General features: G+C 38.4%; 1 protein-coding gene across 1 annotated transcript; it reads right to left on the reverse strand.

Moving 5' to 3' along the window:
• Window positions 1-1848: 1848 nt before the first annotated feature.
• On the reverse strand, window positions 1849-12349 carry LOC121411641 (transcription initiation factor IIA subunit 2-like). Its single transcript, XM_041604457.1, has 3 exons — window positions 12229-12349; window positions 4259-4363; window positions 1849-3037 (listed from the first exon to the last, which is right to left on the reverse strand). Exons 1-3 carry the CDS (start codon window positions 12298-12300, stop codon window positions 2888-2890), a joined length of 327 nt encoding a protein of 108 aa, XP_041460391.1. The 5' UTR covers window positions 12301-12349; the 3' UTR covers window positions 1849-2887.

Raw genomic sequence — 12349 nt, forward strand, 5'->3', positions numbered from 1 at the left:
TAAAAAATTCTCAAACCAAGATGAAACATGTGTACAAGTGCATGTATTAGAACTAATAAACCCTGAAAACAACCATTATTGAGCATGAAAAGCTAACACTGCAAGGCGAACCCAAATTTTGTAAATAGGCGTCTTATAGACACCTAAATAGTACACATAAATGTATGGGATGAAATTAAGATGGTGTTTCTGGTCACTTTATATTTCAATTTTTGAACCACTAAATGATTATTTTCGAACACAATTTTTTCTGGACTTCATTTTTGTAACATATCACAGACACAGGTGACAAGTGTGACCTTCTAGCTCAGATTTTTTAAAAGTCAAACCAATGTTAACCAATCACTTTAATTGAAAATGTGATTTATTAAAGAATTGCATTGTATCGGATCATATAGTGTGCACTGAGCTGTAGAGTATTAATTACTCATTAGTGCCCAATCTTGGAATTTCACGAAGAAAGCATTAAGGTGTCATAAGTCTTGTTTACCAATTGCTTGAGCCTTTCACCACTTTATGTTCTGATGGGTACTCAGTGAAATATTCAGCCTATCTGATGACAAGGATTTTCACAAAGATAATATTTAATATAAACATTTTTAATTTCAAGCAAGGCCTATTATTCACAGGGCACATTCCTAAGTACAAATTTGGAAAATAAAAAATCAAAAATGTTGGGCAACATACTGTCTACACAACAATTGGTTAAAAATTAATCCAACTCTGGGTAGTTTTCAACCAAAGCACACATTATTGGTTGGCAACTACCCAGAATTGGATAAAGTTTTGACCAATTGTTGTGTTGACAGTATGTTTCCCAACATTTTTAAGAGCGTAGTATTGAGTGGGGCCAAGCAATCAGGCATTAATAATAATAATATTTCGCATTTATATAGCGCTTAAAACATCGAAACGTCTCTAAGCGCTTTACAGACATATTACCCCGGTCATCGGATCCTTGCATGCCCGCATACAATGTATGCACCTTCTCCACTCCCTGGGGAGCATTCCAACAAAAGTTCCAAGACTCTATTGCTAGGCATACTACATATAGGCTTTAACATCCTAGCGGGTACCCATTTAACACTTGGGTGGAGAGTGGCAAAGTGTGGATTAACGCCTTGCCAAAGGACACTAGGCCATGGTGGGATTCGAACACACAACCCTCTGATTACAAGGCAAGAGTCAGAACCGCTACATCAAGACGCAACAATGACATGGCCTTGGATTAATTAATGCTGTGATAAGTACCAATGCGCATGTCTTGTACCAGTCATCATATTGATGACACCTTTGGTAGCACAACTTTCATGATACAGGATATGACTAATGGCCCTTTCACAATTGATCCCCTATCAGTTTTTTCTTGGTATTGCACGATCAATTGCTTGGTGTCTCGCAAGCACTCGCAGTCATCGTAGGTGATCGCATGAACACGAGGTGGTTGTGACCATTGGTGGCGGAGCAGAGAATTATCTTTTGTGTTTGAGGGGGACGGGTATTGTTGCGTCCCCCCTAAACACAAAAGATAATCCTCTGCTCCGCCGCCTATGGTTGTGACTGGTTGCATCTGAACTTTGAGCATGTTCAAAATCCAAACACGATTAAAACAATTGATTCACTCGCATAAGATCGTACAGCAAGTGCGACCAGTTGGATTGGTTTCATCTGATCGTACAAGCGATCGCATTGAATCACATCAACTTTCATTGAAGCCTATTCTTTTAAGAGATAAATAGCAATTGTCACTGATACATGTTACTGACTGTCGTGTGATCGCAGTCACTTAAATAAATTAACTCAAAATTACATTAATTTTCACGGTTCATAATTTTTTTTCAACAGATATACAATTTTGTACAAGAAAAATATCAGGATTTCCAAACAATATACATGTATTAATCATACAAGCGGAAAGTGCAACAGGCACATCTACCCAACAATATACATGCACCAAAACAGATGTATATCAATTGTAAGCATATCACATCTTTGCAGAGTTTTCATGTTTTATGTGTGTTTTTACACTGAACACAAGCCAGAGTAAACATTGTATGTTCATTATTTTGCTGTTTGTCAGACTGCACAGTAAAACACCTTCCATCCTATTTTTGGGTCACTAGGTACGACAGCTAAGAGAAGAAAAGAATTTGGCAGGTAGTCAGATCTGAATGGATTGCAAAATATCATTTGACTTTTACTCATACTGACATGGCAGATGTTAAATGGTGATTTTTTTTACCTGATTGTTAAGAAAGCATGAATGCTATGCAAGTGACCAGAGGACCGACAGTTTAAGGTCTTCTCCGAGGGACCTGGTAATGAGGATTAATGCCTAACCAAAGGGCACTAGCGCACCAAGTGGAAATTAAACCCGGGTAACCAGAATCCGAAACCCCTGTTCTACCGACTGAACTATCGCGCCCCACATTAGAAGCTTAGCCAGCATAAACAACACAAACTTGATTTAATTTGAACTAATTCAATAAACATCATATGAAAAGTGATGCATACACTATATTTACAGAAATTAATGTTGATTTGAGAAATCAAGTTTTGACAAGGTTAATAGTATTCAAAGAGGTGGAGGGTTTTGTAATAGTTGCAGCTTCTTAACATAGGCTCTAGACTTACATTGTACTGACTCAACATAAGAATTAATAAAAAAGAGTCAGACATTAAAGTCTTTTAAAATCTAGAAGAATCTTAACATTCTCTCACTTTTTAAGATTCAAGTTCATAACAGGATAGACAGATTCAAGCTTCGTGTATTGCCAGGATTTGCCAGTCATTAGGTCCTCCAACAGCCTAGCCAGCCATCAATTTTTCCAAGAAATAGATGCCTGCTTAATAGTCTCTTTAAGATAATTCATAGTTTCATTGGATGTCAGTCTTGTCCCGCTGCCGCCGATATCTTGCCGTCCACAGCCACAATCTTGACTTTGTCAACTGTCACAAAATCACCATTACGGAAATCCACGTCGTTGAGAACAAATGTCCACACATTGTCACAGAATCTGTATGTATTCAGATGACCCTGCAGTAACGAAACAAATATACAACGCAAATTCATACATTGTAGATATTGGGTCAGATACATAAAAAGTAACAATTGCTAGCAAGAAATTGCTTCAAGCACAAGCAACAGCTAGCCAAGCAAAAGATCATGCTTCATCAATTGCTTTATTTCATATGCATAACCCTTTGCTAGTGCTTGAACCCTTTTCTTGCCTTCAAAAAGCAATTGCTAGCGGTTTGAACAATAGCGACATCACGCTGGTGCGAACACGACTCATTGAAAAGGCAGGACTCGAGTGCAAAGGTGTGGCACCGCAAATTACTGCTTCTTTCATATAACATCTTTTCCTAAGACAAGGGGTCAAACTAACTTGTTTCTTTTAGATAATCTTATATATTTGACATTTGGATTGCACTTACTAGGAAGAAAACATGTACATGTAGGCTACTGTACACCTCCAATTCTCTCTCAGGTGCATAAACATGAATATAATATCCGAACTTCCTGATCAAGCAAATGCTCACGCTGCTCTGACGGAGCTTGAAAAAACCTTATTTAGCGCTTTAACGCACAAGCAAAATGTTCGCTTTATGCATACATTTTTTAGCAATAGCTCAATTGTCAAGGAAATGCTAGCAATCAGTAAGCGATTTCTTGAACTTACTAGCAAAAGCATTTGCTTGCTCATTTTTATGCATAAAAAATCAAGCAAAAGCCAAGCAAAAGACTAGCGGTCTAATCAATTGCTACTTTTTAAGCATCTGACCTATTGTCTTATGTGAGGATAAGTAATGAGTTGCATGTGGGATTCCATATGAAATACATGGCTCTCGAGTCTCGACCTCCAGTAAGATACATATCCAGGCATTCCTTGTTAGAAAAACAAAATTTCAGTACCTAGAACCCATTGTGCTAATTCTTCTGCATTGAAAACATGTTTACTTAACCTATAATATCGTAGCATTACCATCAGTTTTCCCTCATCTTTCCTCCCTTCATTTTCTTAACATGCATTGAGACATTTGAAAGGTATAATGCACTATACCAGTAAAAGAACTGTTCTATTATTAAATATTATCATTATTATTAAGATTGTTGTTGTTATTGTTATGTCAGATATTCCACTTTCACGCTTCCAGGATTTTAAGAATAACCTAGTTGTTTAAAAAATTCAGTATAAAATATGAATATGCTACATTATGTAACAATATCCTATTAAAATAAATTGATCTGAATTACCTTGAAACTGATCTTGTTTTTTAGCCTATTAGCCAGAGCATCATTGATGGCACGGTCAAACTTGAGAAGTACTGTCAGAGCAAGCTGTGGTGTAATAAGTCTTGCCTGTATGGAAAGAACAGAAGAGATATATGAGAAGAGCGGTAAAGCCAGCCTGACACTTGCACGATTTTGTGTCACGCATTGGCACGACTCAAGTCATGCCAGTGCGCAAACTAGTCGTGAACTGGCATGAAGCGTGCGTAAACACGTTGTGACTGCGTGCCATGTCGGGACAAGAATTTTGAAATGTTCAAAATTTTGGTCAAGACAAAATTTAGTGACCGGGTTGTGAACTATGCGCAAACTGTTCGTGAACTCGTCGTGACGATGCGGGAGGATGCGTGGCAGTGCGCGCCATGCCACGACTGTAACAAACTGCCACGAATAGTTCACGAACAGCTCACGTCGTGCTCATGAATAGTTCAGCTGCTTCAGCACGACACCGTCCGAATTGCGCAAACTCGTCATGCCAAAGCGGGAAGTGCGTAAACTATGTGTGAACTCGTTGTGCCGGTTCGTGTCAATGTGGACACTGACGGGCATGCATTCGTGAACTTGTCGTGAACTATGCGTGAACAAGTCATAAACAGTGCGGGAGCCTCCCAGTTCGTGACCCAAAATGGCACGACTTGCCACGACAAAATCGTGGCCAAAAGTCGCGCAAGTGTCAGCCTGGCTTTAGAAAGAGCAGTATGTAATGAACCTGGTCTACATGTAAAATAATCATGATGCATAGTAATCATCATATATGAGGTTGCATTCTTTTGCTATACATGGTGATTTTTGGTTTCGCATCCTCTTTTGAATAATAAAAGTCCTAATCTCACAAAAAAAATCCCTATGACAATAAAAGTAGGGCCTACAACTTTCTGAATGGGAATGTATGAGGAATCCAAACATGCACCCAGATATATTAAGTGTAAGGTAACCTTGAATAGGAAACATTTTATTTTTTTATTCATTCTCGTGTACGTCATTTCAATCATTTTTGTAGTCTCCATCAGACCAAAATAATCATATTTCCTTACTGAACGCATTTGAACATTCCTAACAATTGGTGATTTTTAATTATAATAGGATTAAGTTCACTTAATTGTGCAAAAATAAACTCTAACTTCTGGGTAAAAAGAAATGTACAAAACTATGATTTGACGAATCAAATACAAATAAGATTCTTAAAATGACAGAAAAGGAAAGAGGAAATTTACACTGGTCCTGGATGAGCCAGGGTTCACAGAAGTTAAATTCAATGATGTTGTCCAGAGGCATGCAAGCCTTCACAAAAATAACAACAACAAACAATTGGAAAGGTATTGCGCAATTCCACACTTTGAAAAAAAAACTGTGTATGTCAGTCACTATACACTAATAAAGGCACATAAACTCACTATGCACTACCAAACACACATTTGTCACTTGAATGTTTGCATTTTCTCATGGAACGTAAGTTGAGCATGAATATGGAATTTTAAGTCCTTTTTTGGGGGGTTGAGCTGTTGCCTCCCCCTGACCACTGAAATCCAAGATGGCGGCTAGCATGAGTTACCCTTGCATCAGTAAGTGAGTAACACAGTACCAGTATGTACATGACTGATAATAGGATAGGCAAATGTCAAGCTAGTACCATCGGGCATTCAAACATCCTTCTTCACTTTTGGCCCTTGTTGCCTGCATCTATGTAACTTGTAGTTGTGTGTATGAGAAACATCCTACTTTGTCAAGCATCTGCCTGTCAATTTTGAATGATCATGTGGTGCAAATCAAGAACAAATTTGGTGTCTTACAGTTCCACCAGTATGATAGAGTGTCAAGAACATGGAAGGTCACCCATCCACATAGAAAGCTGAGATTTCTAGCTCTGTTGCACTCATGGTTTCAAATCGTCTCGTGTGTGAAGGATTCATATGCACCTGGTGCACGCGAATCTTTCACACCATTTTTACTAAAATAACTATGACTTTACATCATAGCTATGAATTATAATTATTCTATAACACTTACCGAACCATATGGTTCTTTGGTTCTCTTTGTTGTTTGTTTTAATAAAATAAGAGCATTTTTCGTGATCTTCACGTAGATGCCTCTTGATCAGCGTTGATATCAACTTTTGCCTAAAGAGGGCGCGCGATATTATTCACCAAGCCGGTAGGCACTTAAGAACCAAGTTTGAAAGGATACTCGTAAAATTATGTCACTCTCGCCGATGAATATTCATTAGATCGTGGTCGTGCGTGTTCAATACACACCGAGTGCATGCATGCAGAGAGTTTGTATTGAACATGCACGACCAGGATCTAATGAATATTCATCACGAGAGTGACATAATTTTACGAGTGTCCTTTCAAACTTGGTTCTTAACTGCCTACCGTACCTTTGTTTACGGTGTTGCAAGCTAGCTGCATTCTAGGCGATCAGCATTATTTTCTTGCTCGTTCAATCCACTTTCATCATCATCTTGTCAAAAGATGGCGTACTTTACCAATAAGTATATACATGAGATGCAACCTGTTGATTTTTGGTACAATTTCCTATTACGCGCTGACGACTTGAATTGAGAATGTTCGATACGAAAAATTGCTTTTCGATTGTTGTTTGCGTACTTTCCACCGCAGTATTAAGGACGGATCGAACGGAGTATCCTGGTTGAGACTTGGAGGTAAGCGATAAAAACAGTTTTATAAATAATTTCCAATTCATTTTTTTTTTTTAAACTAAAACTATTAAAAAGAAATCATTAGTGGAGAAATACTGAAACGTTTGGCGTTTTTTATTCCCTCACATTCGTGTGATGAATGAAAACGTCAAAGTCCACTATGAAACCACATGCGTTGTGCGAGGTTAGTATTACTAACCTCGCATGTTGTGTGAGTGGCTCTGTTGCTGATACTGAGTGGGGACATCCAGTCCAACCCTGGCCCAAGAGTGTACAATGTGTTTCCGTGTGGAGTATGTGAGAGGCCAGTTACTTGGTCGCAGATCGCGGTATGCTGCTCTAACTGTTCAGTCTGGCACCATAAGTCATGTGAGAGTATCATCTCGCAAGAGATGTCTCATCTTGAGAAATCGGATGTTGTATGGCACTGCCATAAATGCGACAGCGCTAACATCGATAGCTATGAACTAGAAGTCTCAAACACATACTTCCCACTTGAGATCTACGACCTTCTCCGAAACAGTCACCCTAGCCAACTGAGCTACACTGCTCCTATTGTGACAGCAGCATAATTCTTAGAGAATGAGAATGACACCTTGAAACAAGTTGGATTCATAGAAAAAAAAGAGAAAAAAAAACAGATCAAAGAAAGTTTGAGGAACATTGAATGAATAAATCAATCAATTATGAATACCAGTATTCTGGATCTGGATGTATACGATGCAGGGCCCTCCTGGGCATAAACGCATCGGGTGAGAGAGGGTGGAGGGAATATGAGTATTTGAATAATTCAGATAACTATGTCCTCCAAAATCTATTGCATATTGCCTTGGCAATGCGACCAAGATGAAGATCTGTGATCATGGTGATGTCTTAGTTTAGGACTGTTATTTTTACATTTGATTTCCTTTATAGTTAATTTATTTATAGTTCAAGCTTTGGTATTTAGTTCAGCTTTGTTTAAATTCTACTGTCATTCCTTTCCTATTCAGATGTGTTCATTCATTACATTCCCACATCTGGTTCTTTTGTTCAACATTCTTATTATGTAATCATCCCAACATCTTATTCATCTCCATCCTCTATCTTTTACTGGTTATTTTTATGAATTAGACTTTTCCACTTTCAGTTGGCTTCTCCATTCTCTTTATTTCCACTGGTTGATTTTGTGTAATTTAATTTAAATATATGCTAATTTTGTATGAGTTTAACTGAGGCAAGGAAGCCCAGCAAATATAGCAGTGTACCACAAAAGTTCTTCAGGTTCTGTTCAATTCATTTTGCATCTCAGTTTCACTTATTTCCCTCTTCAGTTTGATGATTGAGTTTGATTTAGAACTTCATTTATTTTTGATTCTAAACATAATTTTTCAACCCCGCATTAGTATCCAGACTTCAGTATTTTTTTTACAGAGATTCACATCACTAGTTCACTGCAACCACCCTGCCTGTGGGGAATCTAATGTAGATCTATGGTATGCCAAATACAGTACACAGCACACACTTAAATAGTTCATTAAAACATCACTTTTGTAACCAAAAATACTAATTTCCTTACAGTTGCAGTTTATTTTTCATTAGTAACTTGGGGATGATTTTTAGATTAACCAGAACGCTGAAAACTTACATTTTGAGCTTTTTTGTCTACGCCTCTATTCGTGGAAATTAAAATCAGCGTTCTCGCCAGTGTATAATACGCATGGTTCAAACACCATGCGTGCGGAAATGGAGACCAAGTGGAACCATGCGTAAAATTTCAGCGACATGCGTGGAAAAATTAAATGGAAATATTCAGAAAAAATAATACACTCCATGAACTCATCTTAGTGATATCAACTTCATTTATCGGGTTGCGCCGAAGTCCCACCAACTTAAGACCACTTACAGGCCTACTACGGCTAGGAAAGTGGCAAGGCGCCCAGCTAGCTCGCGGCTGCTATTGCGGGCATATGACGGCACGGTACGGTCGTTCCGTTGCCTATTCCCCCGTCTGCCCCGCACATCACACCGGCTATGCTCCATGACCTACCGGTAGCTGCGCTTACTGATATGATGGGAGTGGAACTTGGAATAAATGCATTGTATATACAAGGAACATGTACTTGTACTGTGTTTGTCATTTATCCCGCCCTCTATACACACAATGAACGAATAGCAAAGGAGTTGTACTGTGTTTGTCATTTTATCCCGCCCTCTCTGCACACAATGAACGAATAGCAAAGGAGTTTGAGAACTGTGCGTGACCGCTATGGTGCATGGATGTTAGGCCTGGGACGATTGTCATTTTTACCATTCAATTATTTCCTGAAAAAATAATCGAATGATTTGATTGTTCGTCGGGAATCAGGTCTTTTAAGTCACAATAGTTGACCTACTTTATGGTGACCCCCCCATGAAGAAATCTCCATCAAAGTCACATGTTTAGAATAAATGAAAGTAGGACCTTTTTCCCCTTCTCCATGATATTTATATCAAAAGAAACTACATGAAATGAGATTAAAACTTTCAGTTTATTGTTCCAATGAAAATCCTTCCTAAATCCATGCTGGTACTCTGGTATTATGCATGCATCCCTCCAAGTGCCACACCCCTGCATATGAATGAATCAGCCCAGATCAGCCGAGTCCAAAGCCCAAAGATGTAAACAACTCATTCATGAACTATTCTTTGAGACTGACCCCAGGTGGAGCATTTCTTGAACAATTTCATCCCTTGCCCACACCATGTCCCCGCCCCCACTTGTGGCACTGCCCACGATTCTACACATGTATTTCAAAAAAATATTTTGCAAAATATTTAATTTGAAATACCTTTTAAAATTACGATTTTTTATCATTTGAACCTACATGTATCACTGGGTCTATTTTTGGAGACTAGTCGAGAAAGTACCGGTGAAGACGGGTGCATGTTGGAATGTAGTTTTCATTGTGTGAGGGGGATAGAAAAAAGGTTGCATTATTGTTTTGAAACATGAAAGGAATTCTCCGGCTCCCACCCTTATCTTTCTCTCTCCCTCACACACACACACAGATGGGGGAGGGGTCAATTTATTTCTGAAGTCATGACCTCTCCTGATAAGGGAACCACGTGCCTTCTTCTTTGTTTCCCCAAAAGTTTCATTGGCTATCCGAAGGTCCAATCAGCTCAAGTGAGCTTGGTTGTGTGTTTTCTTATTGTTTTGTGTACGCAGACAATGAACTCATTTTGTGTATCGAGGGCAAGGTGGGTGGGATTAAAAAAAATTAGGAGCGCTTTCATGTTGGTGTGTGACTGTGAATGTAAAACAATCATTATTTTTGAAAAATTATCTCGGTAACATAATTTTCAAACCTGTATAAAGTGTCATCATTGTTTTCTTGTCATTTTGTTATTATTACTTGGGTATTCGAGTTCTCCCAATGTCATAATCGGGATCTGCCGAACATTCGATTAGTGTAAATTTTGCTAATCGATTGGTGATTGGCGGCATGCCAATCAAAACATTCGATCAATCGATGTTTACTCCCAGGCCTAGCATTTATGTGGGCTTAAAAATACGCCACAATGGGGCTTCCTTAGCGTCTCTATTTGATGAAAAGGCCGTTGCTTCCGCGCTCCGCGAGGGAGGGGTGAACCCCCTCCCGCACCCACCCCCCAGGAGTGGCAGTACAAGTCCCCGACATGGGTGAATTTTTTTTCTGGCGAGAACGCTGAGTAAAATGTCAAGAAAATTTTCAATCTCTATTTTAAATTTAGAAAAAATACTTCAAAGAATCTAATTTACTTTAAAGCCAAGTTACATGATGAATGGCTCTATGGAAACTGACAGTGTAAAAAAAATCAAGCATTTGTCCCTAAGAACAAGAGAGAATAAGCCAAACATTGCCAACTTTATATCACCATTATTTACAGGGAGTAGTAACAGAGAACCATTGCACCGCCTCTGGCAGTCTCACCTGCATCGCGTGCTTCAATATAGCAGCAGTGCTGACTTTGAAAATTACTATAATTATTCACAAAAAACACCATTCATATAATGATATAATACTACGTTCATTGTCACTAAATGACATTTTACCTTGATCATGCGACCTAAGACTTGTCAGTGATACTTGATAACCCATATATCCACATTTTAGAAACTATATCTATAAACTTTGGCCAAAGTTCAATGACCTTAGATGACCTACAATGTATGACTTCATATAATGATATAATACTACATTCATTGACACTAAATGACATTTTACCTTGATCATGCGATTTAAGACTGTCAGTGATACTTGATAACCCATATATCCACATTTTAGAAACTATATCTATAAACTTTGGCCAAAGTTCAATGACCTTAAATGATTACTCTTATGCCCAAGTTTTATAAACTAGATCCATACACTTTCAAGGTTATGATGGTTATTCAACAAATACCCCAATATGGCCAAAGTTCATTGACCTTTGGCCTTGGTCATGTCACTCATGTGACCTGAAATTCACAAGATGTTCAGTGATACTTGATTACTCTTATATGTCCAAGTTTCATGAATCAGATCCATAACCTTTCAAAGTTATGATGGTAATTATACAGATACAGGTTGTTCAGTAATATTTGACTAATATGTCCTAGTTTCATGAACTAGTTCTAATATATATTTTTATTTTGATGACAGTTCAAAAACTTAATCTTCGGTAAAGATTTTGATATTGATTCTTCCGTGGTCTAAGTTCATTGACCCTAAATGACATTTGACCTTCGTCATTTAAAAAAACTTAACCTTCGGTTAAGTCTTAAGATTTGATGTTGACGCCGCCGCCGCCGCCGTCAGAAAAGCGGCGCCTATAGGCTATAGTCTCACTCTGCTTTGCACTGTTACAGGTGAGACAACAATTGTTAACAAGGTTAATATATCATATTCATAACCTTGTTCATTGAATGAGTGATTCACATTGAATTCCAGGGGAGTGTTTCATCAATATTTTCATCTGACAAGTTGTCAGATCTGACATCTTTCCATGATTTTGATTGGCTGAGAGGCACTGTTCCTATGGTAACTGTCGGATAAAACGTCCGACAAGTCCTTTCATGAAACGCCCCCCAGAGCTTCACGTTATATTTCAGAAATAATCGTCTCACTGTGTCACACTCACAGTCAAGATCAAGAGGCACACAGACATATTTTTTTCTATCATAGACATAGTACCAAATTCAACATGACAATGCCAGGCATGTACATGCCCGTGCTCAACTTATTTTGTCCGGGTATTCTGCCGACAAAGACGTATCACAACATGTACTAACCTGAATTAATTCATCTAGGCTTTCTTGCAAGCTGTTTCCAAGGGCAGTGTTTCTATAAAGTTGATGACTCATCTTTACCGGCTAATCTTAGAGTTAGACTAGTCTTAGCCTAATTAGAACA

The sequence above is a fragment of the Lytechinus variegatus genome, chromosome 3 (assembly GCF_018143015.1).
Source record: "Lytechinus variegatus isolate NC3 chromosome 3, Lvar_3.0, whole genome shotgun sequence".
Taxonomy (NCBI): domain Eukaryota; kingdom Metazoa; phylum Echinodermata; class Echinoidea; order Temnopleuroida; family Toxopneustidae; genus Lytechinus; species Lytechinus variegatus.